Consider the following 16,796-nt stretch of genomic DNA (forward strand, 5'->3'; position numbering starts at 1 on the left):
AGTTTTAACTTCGGGAAGAGTATCCCCTCCTTTCCTTGGGAATTCTCCTCATTCCCATCAGCTCTTGGAAGTGAGTCCCCAGCAAAGACTCCTCCATCAGAGCCTCATTAACACCCTGAGCTAATTGTATTCATTAACAAAGCTCCGGCAGCCCTGTAGGTTCATGGAATTTCTGCATATCTCGAGATAAAACTGCCCCGGGTTTACAGGAGCTCCCTCAGTGATGTCCCAGCAGGAATTCTCCCGGCCTGGCTGCCCTTACTTGGAGGGAATTCTGATCTGGAAGAGGTTCCTGATGGGATTGGGGTGGAACCAGCAGTTCCAGGTGGAGCAGAGGGGATTTGGGACACCCTGGGAGGGGAACAGGGGGATTTATCCCCTGCCCTGGGTTTTGTAGGGTCTTCCCAAGCCAAGGAGCTGCTCTGGGTGAGGAAGAGGAGGAGGAGCTGAGGCTTGGCAGAGCTGTCACCAGTGGCACTGGTGGCACTGGTGACATTTGGATCAGCTGGCCTGAGGTGGCCTGGGCTGTTTGGAGGAATGTTTGGAGCATGGGAGAAGGGCAGGGATCCCAAACCTGGCCCAGAATTTCGCTCTGTGCCCCAGCTGTGCCTCTGCTCTGGGAACCCTGGGAAAGCTCAGGGGGTTTCCTGTCCCCAGATAGTGCCAGAAGTCACCTCCACCAGGAGATGGAATCTGGGTGTCCTCAGGGAGCCTCTTTCTCCTTCCCAGCACTCCCAAGCCTTCACTTGCCTTTGCAGCCCTTTTTGCAGATAAAATCCTTTCCCTCCTCCTGTGCCCTGGACCATCCATCCATGGAGACCCCTTCTCCAGGGGCAAATCCTTCTCAAAATCCCAAATGCCTCCCAAAACACGTGGGAACCTTTGTGGACCCTCAGCATGTCTGGCTGCTGTCAAACTGACCATGGAAATCTCAGAAAGGATCTGTGCTTTCCACCAAAGCTCAAGGATGAGCTCCACTGAGAGGGGCTGGAAGAGGATCAGGGAATATGCTGGGCGGGGAGGACCCACAGGGATCAACCATTCCCAACTTGGCCCTGCCCAGACACCCCAACAAGCCCTCCCTGGCCTGGGAATGTTGTCCAAGTCTTGGGGCCATGGCCATTCCCTGGGAATGATGATCCCAAAGGCCTGAATTAAGTTTTGGGTTCCCTGGTGACACTTTCCATGTGTGAGATGAGTTTTGGGACCCAGGGATGAACAAGACACACCTTGCTCAGGTGTTTGAGCTCCTTGGAATTTTCTCCTTTGTGCCCCAGTTGGGTTTGCCCTAATTTGCAAATTTCTTATCTCTTTAGAGGCTTCAATAATTCACATTCCATATGGGGAGAGCTCTGGGATGGTTCTGCTCCTGGTAAATAAGGCAGATAAAGTTGGGATTCAGCCATGTGAAAAACAGATGGATGGATTGAGGTGGGATTTTGGGAAGGAATTGTTCCCTGGCAGGGTGGGGACCGGCTGGGATGGAATTTCCAGAGCAGCTGCGGCTTCTCCTGGATACCTGGAATGTCCAAGGCCAGGTTGGACAGGGCTTGGAACAGCCTGGGATAGTGGAAGGTGTCCCTGCCATGGCAGGGGTGAAACTGGGTGGAGTTTAAGGTCCTTTCTAACCCACAAAATTCCAGGATTTTAATTCAAACCATTCCAGGACTGGAACCTCTGCAATAACAAACCAAAAGCCCCACGTTGGTCCCTGGCTCTCCCTGTCCTGGAGATTTCCCTCCCCAGGGAGGCACTGTGGGAATTCCTGGAGCTCAATCCTGCTTCAGCATCCCAGGAAATCTCCAGGATTTCCCCCCCTGGAACAGCCAGAGGAGTGAGGGGTGCCCAGTGCCCCCCAGCCCCTGCAGACCCAGGTGAGTTCCAGCTGCTCTTTGGTCATTCCAGCTGGAGGCAGCACAGGAACATTCCCTGATTCCATCCCTATTTCCACACGGATTCCTGGGAGCTGCCAATTTCACTCCTGATTTTGGTTTGCTCAGTGAGCATTAATGGGAAATATGGATTTTTCTTTAATGAGGCCTTTTTGTTATTTATTTGTTAAATTCCCAATAAAACAAACAGCTGGGAGCTCTGCCAGGCTGGAATTGGTTTTCCAGTGGATCTCCAGCTTTGCTTGGGCTCCTGGAGGTCATGGAAAAGTGGGAGCTGCAGTTCTGTGTCCTGGATGTCTTTATTGTGTGGATTAACGGAGGATTTATGGTGAAGGAACATTTTGGCCACCAGGTGAAGGTGGGGGAACATCTCCCACATTTCCAAACTCTGACCCAGAGCACACAAACCAAACCCACCCTGGATTTTCCACTCCAGCAGATCCTTCCTGGAGTGAATGTGGATCCTCCAAGGCTCCAATAAACCTTTAAAAGCCTTTAATTAAAACTCTATCAAGCCTGGGAAGGTCAATCATATTTATAATCCCCAGTGGTGCATGTGGGGCTTGTTCCTATTGACTTGTGAGGGAGCAAGGGACAATTCCAGGTGAGCCCCAGGTCAGCCTCTCCAGGGCTGTCCCAACATGAGAGCTTCCTGCTCTTATTTGCATTCAGAAATCTGATTAAAATTAATATTTTACATAAATAATGCCGAGTTTGGAGGCCACAAGAGCTGCGGGGCTGGCAGCAAATTCTCTCTGGCCTCCATCCCCCTGGAATGAGGTTTTTTTGGGGTAGAAAATTTGGAAAACTGGAGGTTGTGTGTGAAAAAAATGCTCCTTTTGCTTTGTGGAAATCCACTTTGTGCACAAAGGCATAACCCCAAAGTTTGAAGGTAGGGAGGATCCTTTGATTCCTCAAAAAAGTTGGATACAAGAAAAACAAACGGAAGCAGTTCAAAAACAGGGATGGGGAAGGGCTGGGGAGGGAGATGGGAGCTGTCACCAAACGTCCCCAAATCAGCTCTGATGCCACTCCCTGAGGAATGGCTTTGGAAAGAAAGGAAGGGGAAGAAACAGATCCTTTTATTCCATCCAAACCCCTCCTTTGGTCCTGAATGAAGGGAAACAATTTTATGTGTCCAGAGAGACGTGAGGAATATTTGTGTCGGAAAAATCCTTCATCCTCCAGCAGGAGGGAGCAGGGAATTGGGGATAAACTGGGCCTGGAAAGGGAACTGGGATTAAACTGAGCCTGGAGAGGGAATTGGTTCTAAACTGGACCTGGAGAGGGAATTGGTTCTAAACCAGGCTTGAAGAGGGAATTGGTGCTAAACTAGGCCTGGAGAGGGAACTGGAGTTAAACTGGGCCTGGAGAGGGAATTGGGGTTAAACTGGGCCTGGAAAGGAAATTGGTGCTAAACCAGGCCTGGAAAGGGAACTGGGGTTAAACCAGGCCTGGAAAGGGACTGAGAGGAGGGCAAAGTTCCCACTTTAGACCAAATCCTTTGGCAAAATGGAAGGGAAGAACATTTCCAAGCTGGAGCACAGAAAAATGGGAATGTTTTGCTCAGAGTGAGGGATCCAGGGAAAAGCAGCTGAGAGGAAGAGAGGGAGAGATCCCTCCCTGATCCCATCACAGACAGAACTTGGGAATATTATCTGAATTTATTCCCAGCAAAATCAGAGCAGGAAAAAGAGAAGCAGAATGGATCTCAACAGCATCTCCCCACCAAGCTCCCTTTCATAGAATGGATCTCAACAGCCCTCCCTCCTTCCCAGGCTCTCTTTCACCCCTCTGGCAGCGCAGGGAGATGGGAATGGGGCTCACAGTGAGCTCATCCCATGGTCAGCTCACCCCATGGTCAGCTCATCCCACGCTCTTCCTGCTGCTGCTGCTCAGGGACAGTGCTCAGAGTCCTCTCCTCCCTGCCCTGCTCCCTCTTCCCCTCTCCTCTTGTCTGTCTTCCCATTCCCTCCGTCCCTCTCCACCCTCCCATGTCCCTTTCCCCCCACTCTGTGCCCCTTCCCCTTTCCCAGGTCCCTTTTCCCTCTCCCCTTGTCCCTCTCTCCTTCTTCCCGTGTCCTGTTTCCACAAGCTCCTAACTGGGACTGGGACTCGCTTTGGAACTGGAATTGGGATTGGGATTGGGACTGGGATTGGGACTGGAATTGAGAATGGGATTGGGATTGGGACAGGGACTGGAATTTGGACTGGGACTGAGACAGGAATTGGGACTGGGATGGTGACTGGAATTGAGACTGGGACTGGGATTGGCATTGGGATTGGGACTGGGACTGAGACTGGGACTGGGACAGGGACTAGAATTGAGATTGGGATTGGGACTGGGACTGAGACTTCAGCATGCAGCACTGGGACCCCCAAACTTCTTCCCAATTTTTTTTCACAACCCTTTCTGAATTTTTCACCCTAGAGTTTGAGGGGATTCTGCACATTCACAGCTCTCATTCCCTCTGAAATTATGGATGAGGATCTACAACCTCTGTTCCAGCCTAACAATTCCTGGTTTATTACCAGGATCAATCAAATCAAACCCTGATGACTTCCAAATGTTCTCCCTCCTCGCTCCTGTTGTTATTTCCTTGTTTTTTATTAGGAGAGACAAGTTCTGGCTCCGGGAGATTTCCCTGCCAGTAAACAATGCCATTAAAAACACATCAGCCGCCTCATTGTCTGTGGATCTGGCAAATTCCTGTGCTCAGCTCTGTGTCTGCCGCCTCAGGGTGGGGACAGGGCTGAGGGGGGCACCTCCAGGTGGTGTCCAGCTGCTGCTCCTGCTGCCTTTGGGGCTTTTCCCTGGATTTGTGTCCCTGAACCCTGGCCTTGCTGCTCCAACGTGACTGTTCTGGGCAGGATGTGGGGGGTCGGGAGGTGGCTCAAGATTTGGGGATGTCACTGTCACCCAGGGGGATTGGACCCATCCTTGTACTGACCCATCCTTGTCTTGACCTCCCCACATTTTGGGGATCCAGGCTCTTCCCTTGGTATTCATTCCCCCTTTTCCACAGGGCTGTTTTCCTCATGTTTTGGGGATCCAGGCTCTTCCCTTAGGATTCATTCCCCCTTTCCATGCAGATGATCTCGTCATGTTCTGGGGATTTTCTGTGGAGATTCACCCCCTCCTTTTGATGGGGATGGTCTTCTCACATTTTGGGGATCCAGGCTCTTTCCTTGGGGTTAATTCCCTCCTTTCATAGCTCTGATCTCGCGTTTTGGGGATCCAGGCCAGATTCCTCTGCTCCAAAGTGCTGCTGGTCCCTGTTTAGGAATCTTAAAACTCCTTCCAGCTGGGAGGGATGAGGAGCCCAGGATGCTCTTCCCACAGGCCCACTCTGTGTTTGGACAGTCAGGTGCTGGTGGGGAAACGACTGGGACACTGGGAAAGGATCCTTGTCCTTTTCCCAGTCCCTGCTTTTGTGCCTCTCTGCTTCTCCAGCCTTTGGGATCTGTCTGATCCCTGTTCCTTTCCCAGGGTCTGATCCTTGTCCTTTTCCCAGTGTTTAATCCCTGTCCCATTCCCAGTGTCTGATCCTTGTCCTTTTCCTATATTTGATCCCTGTCCCATTCCCACTGTGTCTGATCCTGGTTCCCTTTCCCAGTGTCTGATCCCTGTCCCTTTCCCAAGGTCTGATCCTTGTTCCCTTTCCCTGTGTTTAATCCCTGTCCCCTTTCCCAGTGTCAGATCCCTGTCCTGTTCCCAGTGTCTGATCCCCGTCTCATTCCCAGTATCTGATCCTCGTTCCCTTTCCCTGCGTCTGATCCCTGTCCCCTTCCCCTCTGGATCCCTGTCCCATTCCCAGTGTTTGATCCTTGTTCCCTTTCTCAGTGTCTGATCCCTGTCCCTTTCCCAGTGTCTGATCCTCATTCCCTTTCCCTGTGTCTGATCCCTGTTCCTTTCCTGTGTTTGATCCTTATTCCCTTCCCCTCTGGATCCCTGCACACAGTTCCCTCCTCCCAGGCCCCATTCCCATCCCCACGTGGGAGTTCTTTCCCACAAGGAGCCAGGCACAAATCTGGAATATTTAATGTACAGTTTAGCTACAAACTGGGAGCCTCTTAGGAATGTTGTTTCCAGGTCCTGGCAGAGCGTTTTCCAGCCTGGCTGTGAAGGGAGGGCTGGGAATTCTGTGCAGGGAAAAAAGCTCTTCCCGAGCTCCTGAATTTTTCATGGGTGCCCTACATGACAAAGTGCTGCTTGTAAATCCATCCATTATCCCTTATTTTCTCATCCATAATTAAACAGCCAAATCCTGTTCTCAGCCCACAAACAGGGAATTTACAGTGATGCTTCCTCCCAGCCCCTGGAGCAGCTCCTTCCTCCTCAGGCTGCTGCTGGGTGGTGGCAGAGCCCCTTTGGGGATGGTTTTCCATGGCTGCAGCTGGAGAAATCCCTGTTGGAAGTGGTTGAAGGTGTTCCCGAGGCTCTGCTCTTCTCCCAGATCCTGTTCCCACTGTTTCTGCTTTCTACCTCCAATCCTGGCCTGGGGCTGCTCTTGGACTTTGGTTTTCTGTGGATTTTCCTGCTCCAGGAGCAGCCCTGGCTCAGCTCTGTCCAGCCAAGGCAGCCCAGGGTGCTGCCACACTCCTGTCACTGCTGTGAATTGGGAATTGGGCACTCCTGGTGTCCCCAAGGTCGGGGTTTGGGTGGGAATTCATGAGTGAGCTGGTTAAGGTGACAAATTCCAGTGCTCCTATTCCTGATTTAGAGAATCCTGATGGAAAAAAGGCTCTGGGGGGCTTGGGAAGCCCCTTGGCAAGAAGGGGGATGGAAAATGGAATTCAAACCGAATTTGTTTCAGTTGGAATTGACTTCTGGGATATCCAAATTAAAGCAGCTTCCTGGAATTTCAGCCAAGAGTTTAACAGGGAAAATCCAACTGGGCCTGAAATCCCAGTGCCCTGGAAGGGCTTGGAGCTGTTCCTGGGGGTTCAGGGATTTGGGAGAGGTGGGATCCAGTCAGGGGCAGTCCAGAGGGGGGTGAGGAGCAGAGCAATGCCATGAGGTGTTCACTGGGGGGGCTCCTCTCCAGATCCTCCATCCCACATTTATTTTGGGATCAGGTTGCTGGGGTTTTCATGGTGGCTGCTTCCCTTCTTCTGGACATTCTTGTGCCAGCCCCAAATCCTGCCAGGGTTATTCCTGCAGATCCTGCTCATGGAAACAGCCCATGATGCTCCTGCTCCCACAGCAATGATTTGTGGTTGGATGGTGAAATTCCCAGCTGGGAATTCAAGAATCCCAGCCATTAATTACCCTAAGGAGCAAAATCCTCTCAGGGAGCCTTTGGGTAACCAATGTCCTCCATGGAATGTGGGAAACCAGGACAAAGCTGCACCTCTGGAGTTGGGAATAATCACAGGGATATTTCCAGCAAGAGCCAAAGGTGGGATCTCCCCACCTGGTCCTGCTCCACTTTGCTCCTCTCCTGTCACATTTTCCTGCAGGAGATTGATGGAAAAAAGGGATTTTTGCTCTTCTCTGGGTGTGCTCGGGGCCGCTCCTGAGCTCGGGAAGAGCAGCAACCCTGCAGAGTGTGGAGATGATTCCTTAAGGAGGCTGGGGGATGTTCCTGCCTGGAATAACAATGGAGATGCTGAGAAACACAGGGAGGAGGGGAAGGAAAAGCTTCTGAGGGCTTAAAAGTGGAGTCAGACATGAAGCACGTAAACGTGGATGTGTTCAGAGCCAGCCAAGGGAACAGCAACTGTGGCTGCCAGAAATTCCATGGGCTCATGGATCATCAGTGAGCTCTGGAGGGCAGAAGGCAACAAAACCTCCAGAAACCACCACGGGGTGGGAGAGGAACCATCACAAGGATTCCCATCAGGATGGGGTTGGGATTGGAGTTGGGACTGGGATTAGGATTGGGGTTGGGATTGGCTCGGGGTTGGGATTGGGACTGGGGTTGGGGAGGGGATTGGGGTTGAGATTGAGGTTGGGATTGCAGTTGGGTTTGAGATTGTGATTTGGATTGGGGTTGGGGTTGAGATTGGGTTGGGGTTGGATTGGAGTTTGGATTGGGGTTGGGGTTTGGATTGGGGCTGGGATTGGGGTTTGGAAGGGGTTGAGATGGGGTTGGGATTGCAGTTGGGGTTGAGGTTGGGATTGGGTTTGGGACTGGGGTTGGGTTTGGGGTTTGGATTGGGGTTGGGTTTGGGGTTGGGATTGGGATTGGTGTTGGGCTCTTCCCACCCAAACTAACACAAACGAAGGACAATCTTCCTGCTAAAAATTCCCGTTAATTGTCTCTAATTGCTGTCCTTACTGCAGGCTCGGGGGAGGAGCAGGGAGAATGAGCCATGGAATGTCCTTCACAGTTGGTGATTCCCAGGATTGATGAAGTGCTGGTCCTTGGAGCATCCTGTGGGATCGAGGAGCCTCTGAATGCTGGGAATGAAGGAGGAATAGGGAGAGGCGCTTGGGTGACCTTGAGCAAGTGGAAGAGATTCCAAGAGCATTTCCTGGGTGTTTTCCTGCTCCTTGTGGGAACACAGCTGTGGGAGCTGGTCAGGGATGTGGTGGCTGGGCCACAAATCCCAGGAATGTGCTCTGGCCTGGGCTCCAGCCCTCTCCACGCCAAGCTGAGCTCTCCCATTCCCCAAAAATGCAGCTGCACTTCAGAAATCTCTCTCAGAGTTGCTTCTGCTCCTGCTTTTCCTCCTGAAGCATTCCCATGGGATTTTCCTCATTGTCCAGCCCTGGGGCCCTGCTGCCCAGCAGGGATGACCCAGTGCTCCATCCCTATGGAGCTCCAAGGGAGATTATCCCTTGGGATGGCAATTCCAGCTTTGTTGGATGGATTTGTGGTTGAAGCTGAATTTCCTGAGCTGCAGCTCAGCCAAACCCCCTGGTCAATCCCACTCTGGATTTTCCCACCTTGTCCACAGGGTTTTCATCTCCCACGGGGGATTCTTTATTAATTTTTTCCATCAGGATTTTGGGGTTTTTGGGAGCTGATGGTTGGCTCCAATCTCTGCTCCCATCCCTGCTCCCATCCCTGCTCCATCCCTGGGCAGATCCATCCAGCACCAAACAGGGGTGGGATGGACCTACCTGTGTCTTTTCCACTCCCTTCCCTTTTCCTTGGAATGTGCTCCAAGCCAGCTTGGGGTTAATTACTGCCAATAATGGAGCTTCCCTTTTCCCTGGAAAATCCTGGGGCACTCAGCAGAGCTGGGGCTGTGCTGGGAGTTTGAACTTTGCTTGTTTCTTCTCCTGAATCTCCAAATAATCCTCACAGTTTTCCCTGATCTTTATAGTCTTTTTTTTCTGGAAAAGGAACCCTTAATCCTGAAGAAGTTTGGAATCAAAAATGAAATCTTCCCGCATCCCTCTCCATCAGGGCTCAGGGCCCTTTTCCAGGCCCACCAGACACCCTCATCTCTCCCTGAGGGTGTTTCCTAAAATCCCCAGGTCTCTCCCAGTGCTGGAGATGCAGCAGAGCAGCTCCTCAGTGCCTGGATCCAGGGGTGGAGCCACTGCTGACCCATTTTGGGATGCACTTGGATGGAAATGATTTTCTTGTTATGCTTCAGGGCCAGTTAAAGTGGATCAGTAAAGGAAAAGTTGGAATCCTAATATCCTGGACCAGTTTGGGTGGAAGCAGCCTAAAGATAACTGAATTTCCATCCCTGCCATGGCAGGGACACCTCCCACTGTCCCAGGGTGTCCCAGTGTCCAACCTGGCCTTGGGCACTGCCAGGGATCCAGGGGCAGCCCCAGCTGCTCTGGGCACCCTGTGCCAGGGCCTGCCCACCCTCACAGGGAACAATTCCCAATTCCCAATCTCCCATCCATCCCTGCCCTCTGGCACTGGGAGCCATTCCCTGTGTCCTGTCCCTCTGTCCCTTGTCCCCAGTCCCTGTCCATGTTTTTTCCAGGCTCCCTTCAGGCACTGGAATGCCTCAGTGAGGTCACCCCAAAGCTTCTGCTCTCCAGGCTGAACAATCCCAAAACATCAAGGAGAGGTTTCCATCACCTCTGTCAGCAAAGAGACCCCACAACATCCCAGAGATCCCAGCACATCCTGGAGATCCGCATCCCAGGGGAGACAGGGATGCAGCTGGGCAGGGCCATGGCACCACTCCCATCCTGAGCTGTGTGAGGACGTGGTGGGAGAGGAAAAGGAGGAGTATGGGATGAGGAAGAGGCTTTTCCTGGGATCTGCCCTCCCACAGCAATGAGGGCAAGGCAGGAATGACACAGCCTGGCCATTTCCACAAGACCAGCTTTAATATCAGTCAGGAGAACGAGGAGAAAGCACAGAATCCATGAACGGGAGAAGAAGGAAATTGCAAAAATTCCCCCCAAAAAATTAAAGAAATGAATGAACCCAACCTCACTTGCTGCTCCTGGCCTCTGCAGGCACAGCAGGGCTGGGATGATCCATAGGGATCCCTGTGGCTCCTCTCCAGGGATGCTCACCTTGGGCTGAGCTCGGGATTCAGCCCAAGCTCACGTGGAGGACGCGGCCGGGGGAAGAATCCGAGAGCGCCGACTTTGGGATCTCTTTATTGTAAAACTCTCAGCCTACGGCGCTGGGAATGGAGAATTCTGGGATGCTCCTTCTGCCACTGAAACCCAGGGACTGCAAAGAGGAACAGAGCTGAGAGAGGCAGCTGAGGAATCCCAGGGCCAGGAGAAGCCCTGGCATGCAGTGCTTGGGATATTTGGGATGTTTCCTTTGGGATTTACTGCTGCTGCTGCTGCTTCTGCTGCTCAGGCTTGGACAATCCCAAAAAGTGTCCTGGCCCTCCATCCCGTGTGCCAAGTCCCTCTCCAGCTCTCCTGGAGCCCCTTTAGGCACGGGAAGGGGCTCTGAGGTTTCTCTTCTCTGAGCTTCCCTTTTCCAAGTGAACATTCCCAGCTCTCCCAGCCTGGGAGCTGCTTCCCAGGCTGGAGCCAAACCCCCAGGAGGAAAGGACAACAGTAGTCAGGTCCAAGGCGCCTCTCACTTTGGGCAGAGTATATTTAGAATTTATATTTTTATATTATTTTTATATTCTTTTAATGCATAGCGAGTTTTTCTTCTTCTTTTTTTTTTATTTTTAATAGATTTTTTTAATAATTTTTTTCCAGTTTATTTTTTTTTCTCCAGTATTTTTTTCCCAGTTTATTTTTTTTTCCATCTTTTTTTAATTTTTTTTTCCCCCCAGTGCAAACCTGAGCTGGGTCCCTGTTTTCCCTGTGCAGTTTTCCTTCCTCGGGATGGGCACTGTGGTGGGGAGGGGTCAGCAGGCGATTTCCTCCAGCGTCCCCAGCGGGGCCTGCAGGGGCACGGTCACAGTGTGGCTCAGGCTCTCCGAGTGGTTTGGCACTGGATCACAGGTGCTCTGCCATGGAAAAGCAGGAATTGCGTTATCCCACTGATAGCACAGGGATAATGTGGTTCTAAAATCATGGGGTATTCATGGGAGCTGGAAAAAGGTTGGGCCTGGTAGGTGTCATCATCACATTTTCTGGAAAAATCCCCTTGCCCAGGATTATTCTGCTGGGAAGCTGAGAAGCCTCAGAAAAAAAGGAAAACAGTATTATCTCATTTGCTTCTCCTGTGTTGTGCTCATTTGGAATGTGTTTGGAGATTGTTACCCAGAAGTGATTTTTTTCATTGGGTTTCTGTGAATTGTTTTCATTCTTTGGCCAATCAGGGCCAAGCTGTGTTGGGACTCTGGAAAAAGTCATGAGTTTTCATTACCTTATATAATATTAATATAATATTATATTAATAGCATTATTATAGCATTAATATAATAATATTATATTAATATATTATTATAATATTATATTAATGCTATCTTTTTAGAATTCTGTAAGTATCCTTTCTGTATTCTTTAGTAGTTTAGTTTACTATTCTTTTATATAATATAGTATAATAAAATAATAAATTAGCCTTCAAGAACATGGAGTCAGATTCATCATTCCTCCCTTCGTCAGGGAACTCTGCAAATACAAGATGCAGGCCCTGGGAAAATGTTAGGGTAGACCATGAGACAATGTTAGGTTTTACTGGATCATGCAAAACTGCACCTGTATAATCATTTAATGACCACGATAAATGATGTGATTGTTAAATGCCATGATTGTTTGGTAATTGTGTCTTCCTGTTGTTCTAAAGTTCTTCTAAACCCCAGACTACTGTCACTATTGCATCTGGTCCCATTTGCAGCTTGACTGTGGCAGAGGCATCTCTAATTATGGTTTTAATAACCTGACACACGTGGGAAGAGCTCCAGTGTCCCCAGGGCATTTCCCCTTTGTAGGAATGTGTCCCCTGTTGACAGTGTGACCAAATTATCCTTTGTCTCCTTAAAAAGGAAAAAAGCCCAGAAGTTTCTCTCCTCAATTAGGTAAAAAAACACCTTGGGGACTTCACCTCAAACTTAAGGATAACCAATTAGACAGAGGCCAAAAGGTCCCACCTGAGCAATTTACTAGAAAAAGAGGAGAATAACGAAACTAATGGCTTTTGTAAGGTGTTTTACCAGGAGCAATAACCTCTTGCCCTGGCTCGGTTTTTCTCTGTCAAGAGCTTTGTTATTTTGCCTTTTATTAAAACCTTTTTGTTTCCAACACTGCCACAGAAGCCATCCTGCTGATTTGATGCCATCTGAGGTGGAAATGGATTGGAATGGAGCTATCTCAGGTGTGATGTAAATCTCCGAGAGCTCAAAGGACCCGCCTGGAGGAAACCCCTGTGTGAGCCCTCCCCTCCTTACCACGTTCTCCTCATGGCTCCCGTCCTCTTCCTCTTTTCCAAGAAGGTCCAATAACTTCTCCTTGATCAGCTGCAAGAGGAGGGAGCAGTGTTAGGCTGGGAAGAGGCTGCAGGGGGATGGGGAGCACTGGGGTGGGTTTGGGGCTGCATTCCAAAGGGCTGGGAGAAGGAGGAAGCTCCAAGGGCTGGGCCAGGGAAAAGCTGGGAGAGTTGGGGGTGCTCACCTGGAGAGGAGAAGCTCCAGGGAGAGCTCAGAGCCCCTTGCAGGGCCTGAAGGGGCTCCAGGAGAGCTGGAGAGGGACTGGGGACAAGGGATGGAGGGACAGGACCCAGGGAATGGCTCCCACTCCCAGAGGGCAGGGATGGATGGGATATTGGGAAATAATTGTTCTCTGGGAAGGTGGGTCTCGTGTTTTGTGTTGCTGGAATGGCTCCTGAGGTATTAAAGAGTCTTTTTCCCCAGCCCTGCAACCAAAGTAGAAGTCAGGATTCCTCAGCTCTGGTTCTCAAGGTTGTTTATTCTCTGTTATCTATAACATTCTTTCTCTGACTGCTGAGATCTGTCCAGCACGATGGGTTCAGGCACACTGACTGCCCTTGGGGTGGTGTTAGCTTTTTATACTAAAAACTACGTGTGCTTTATTTACAATAATTTTCCAACATCTATCACCTGTGTTAGACAGTCTGTCTCTACTCTAAACCAATCCAAAAGTGCCACCAGCACAGCAGAAGATGGAGGACAAGAAGAAGGAGAAAGGCTGGACAGCCCAAATTCCTCCATCTTGCCTCCTGAACCCCCATTCTAAAGCCACCAAAATTCTACTACAAATTCACTATCATTCTACTCAAACTCTTGTGGCTTGTAACTCCTCACACAAGGTTGGTAATTGTTTCCATGGGCTAAAATCAAACGCACAGGTGTCTGTGACTCCGTGCCAAGGTCCTGGCACAGGGTGCCCAGAGCAGCTGGGGCTGCCCCTGGATCCCTGGCAGTGCCCAAAGCCAGGCTGGAGTGCCCTGGGACAGTGGAAGGTGTCCCTGCCATGGCAGGGATGGGAATTCAATGATCCTTAAGGTCCCTTCCATCCAAACCATTCCAACATTCTCTTACAAGGAATAAAACCCACAAAAATTCCATTTTTGGGACACTTTTGGGGTTCAGGGAAAGCTCCCAGCTCTGTGAGCTCCATTTCCCTTCCTAGCCCTCTCATCCTCCTGCTGCTGCTGCAGGATTTGGCTTCCAGGGAAATCCCATAAAACTTGGGAAGTGTTTTACTGGAAAGCTCCCACTGAGAGAAAAGAGAAATAAAGCCAACAAAAAAAAAAAAGCTGAAATCCCCCAAAATTGGGTCAGTTCCTAAGGAATGTGGATCCTGCTTGGTGCAGGGGAGTGTGGTGGGAATTTGGGACCAGGAGGACAGAGCTCAGCAGAAGATCACAGAAAAGCCTCTTTAGGGTCAATATTTTCCCCAAATATGGCCAATCCATGAAAAAAAAAAATGTAACTGGTTGCTTTCATTCTCAGAATGTCTAAATATTTTGGCTGAAAACTCAAATTTTTGAGGTGCTGACCCCCCATTTGTGAAACTCTAAGCAGAGGGGGAAAACTGTGTGGATTTTTTTTTTTAATTTTAAGGTACTTTATTCCTTTATTCCTGGCTAGTGGGGGTTAAATATCTGGGATTGTGAAGATTCCCCTGCTGGGGAATCCCCAGGGAGCTTCTCTGAGGGGAAAAAAAATGTATTATAAGCCCAAATAAAAAGAAAAAAATAAAAAGTGCAGCAAACCCCCCCACATTTGACATATTTTATCAGCAGATGTCAAAGAAAGAAGAAAAACAGAGAGGAAAAACCCAAATTTGCAAGGTTTCTTATGGCCTACTTAGAAAAAATCTCCAAGAAATCCAGGAAAAGGCAAATTTAATGAAATATTTGGGTATCCAGGCTGAGGTCTAAATTCAGGCTCAGCTTTTGTTGATCTCTGAGCTTTAGACCTGGAATTTTTCCATGTTTTTTATTCCTGGTTAATGGCATCAATGCTGAAGCTGCCCAGGAGGGATTGGGATGGGGGCAATTGTCTGAAAATATAAAAATATATTTAAAAAAAAATAAAACGAGAGGATTTGAAGTGAGTTCAGAGCTGGGATTGTGGGGGTCCCTTCCCTGAAATGGGATGTGCCCCCAGTCTGGATTGGGACACATTAAATCAAATGGACAACAATGAATAAAATGGAAAACTCTACCATCCCATGGCAATAAAACTCCCTGTTCCCACCCTGAGCTGGATGAGGCAGGTTGGAAATATGGGATTTTGGAGGGGGCTTTGGGATCCCCAGGGAACAGAAAATCCAGGGATAAGGGGCACCAGGGATGGCAAAAACAGGGATGAAGGGCTCCAGAAATCCAGGGATGAGGAGCAGCAGGATGGGAAATCTTGGGCTCCAGGGTGGGAAATCCAGGGATGAAGGGCAAATCCAGTATAGGGATGAAGGGGCATCAGGAATGGAAAACCTGGGGACAAGGGGGTACCAGGAGTGGCAAAAACAGGGCTGAGGGGCTCCAGGATGGGAAATCTGGGGATGAGAGATATCAGAAATCCAGGGATGAGGGGCACCAAGAGTGACAAATCTGGGGATGAAGGGCACCAGGAGTGGCAAAAACAGAGATAAGGGGCTCCAGGATAGGAAATCCTGGGATATCCTGGGCTGAGGGGATCCAGGTGGGAAATCCTGGGCAGGGAGGCACCAGGAGTGGCCAATCTGGGGACGAGGGGGTACCAGGAGTGGCAAAAATAGGGATGAAGGGTACCAGGGTGGGAAATCTTGGGCTGGGGGCTCCAGGAGTAGCAAATCTGGGGATGAGGGGCAGGAAAGTCAAATCTGGTGATGAGGGGCAAATCCAGGGATGAGGAGCACCAGGAGAGGCAAATCTGGGGATGAGGGGCAAATCCAGAAATGAGGGGGCATCAGGAGTGGTAAATCCAGGGATGAGGAGGACAAGGAGTGGCAAATCTGGGGACAAGGGGGTACCAGGAATGGCAAAAACAGGGATGAGGAGTTCCAGGATGGGACATCCTGGGTTGAGGGGCTCCAAGGTGGGATATCCAGGGATGAGGGGCTCCAGGGTGGGATATCCTGGACTGGGAAGGCCTTACCTCGTACAGGTAATCGAAGAGCTCGAGGATGGTGAGGATGCTGGCCCCGATGAACAGCCCCATCTGGCCACCAATGTCACCTGCAGGGGACAGCACCGTGAGGGCTCCCAGGCACTGCTGGGCCCTGCCTGGGCCCTGCCATCCTCCCAAACTGGGAACAATCCCCCTGGAGCAGCAGGGCCTGCAATGGCATCTGGGGTGTCCCGGGAATGGGCCTGACCCCAAATGGACACCCCCAAAATGGTTTTCCTGCTAATGGAGCATGGAATCCTTCGGGAATCCCAATTCCCACTCTGGGCAAGGTGCTGGGAAGAATGAATGTCCCTGGAGCCAAGGAGAAACCCCAGCCTGGCCAAAAGTGGGAAGGGATTCCCACATCCCCTGGGATGGGACATGTCCCCAGCCTGGGTTGGTGTCACTGACATCTTTTATGGAAAATTCTTTCTTTAAGATTTTTCCTCCTGAGAAGCTGAGAAGCCTCAGGGACAAAATGTAAACAATGGTTATCTGCTGCTGTGGAATGCAACAGGTGCATCTGTGATTGGTCTCATGTGGTTGTTTTTAATTAACGGCCAATCCCAGGTCCAGCTGTGTCGGAGCTCTGGTCAGTCACAAAATTTTATTACTCATTCCTTTCAAGCCTTCTGATGTCTTCTTTCTATTCTTTTAGTGTAGTTTTAGCATAGCATTTTCTTTTAATATAATATAACATAAATAAATCACAAATAAACATAAATATAACATAAAATAAAATAATAAATCAGCCTTCTGAAACATGGAGTCAAGATTCTCATCTTTCCCCTCGTCCTGGGGACCCTCAAACACCACCCCCGTTCCCTCCCACCCTGGAGGTGACAGAGCTGTCCCCAGGCTCTGGCCAGGCTGGAGGTGCCCCAGTTTGACCAGTAACCCCGGGGTTACGTCCAGCAGGGCTGTTGCAATGCCCATTGCTTCACCCTCCCATTCCTCTCATTATTCTCATGTTAAAGCAAAGATTGGGTCACATCCCGAGCCCAC

The 16,796-nt window shown here is 50.1% G+C and overlaps 1 protein-coding gene across 3 annotated transcripts in view; it reads right to left on the reverse strand.

Moving 5' to 3' along the window:
• Positions 1-10,120: 10,120 nt before the first annotated feature.
• Positions 10,121-16,796, reverse strand: part of LOC102073733 (acid-sensing ion channel 2) — a 479,347-nt gene continuing 472,671 nt past the window's right edge. For 2 of the 3 annotated variants that reach the window (XM_074557914.1, XM_074557916.1), the window contains exons 8-11: positions 15,780-15,859; positions 12,627-12,695; positions 11,074-11,243; positions 10,121-10,498 (exon numbers count right to left, since the gene is read on the reverse strand). In XM_074557914.1, coding sequence (XP_074414015.1) covers positions 11,142-11,243; positions 12,627-12,695; positions 15,780-15,859 — 251 coding nt within the window. In that variant the 3' untranslated portion in view covers positions 10,121-10,498; positions 11,074-11,141. Of the gene's footprint in view, positions 11,244-12,626; positions 12,696-15,779; positions 15,860-16,796 lie in introns of all 3 variants that reach the window. The other variant, XM_074557915.1, reaches the window with a different exon arrangement.

Source organism: Zonotrichia albicollis, chromosome 23 (genome assembly GCF_047830755.1).
Source record: "Zonotrichia albicollis isolate bZonAlb1 chromosome 23, bZonAlb1.hap1, whole genome shotgun sequence".
NCBI lineage: Eukaryota > Metazoa > Chordata > Aves > Passeriformes > Passerellidae > Zonotrichia > Zonotrichia albicollis.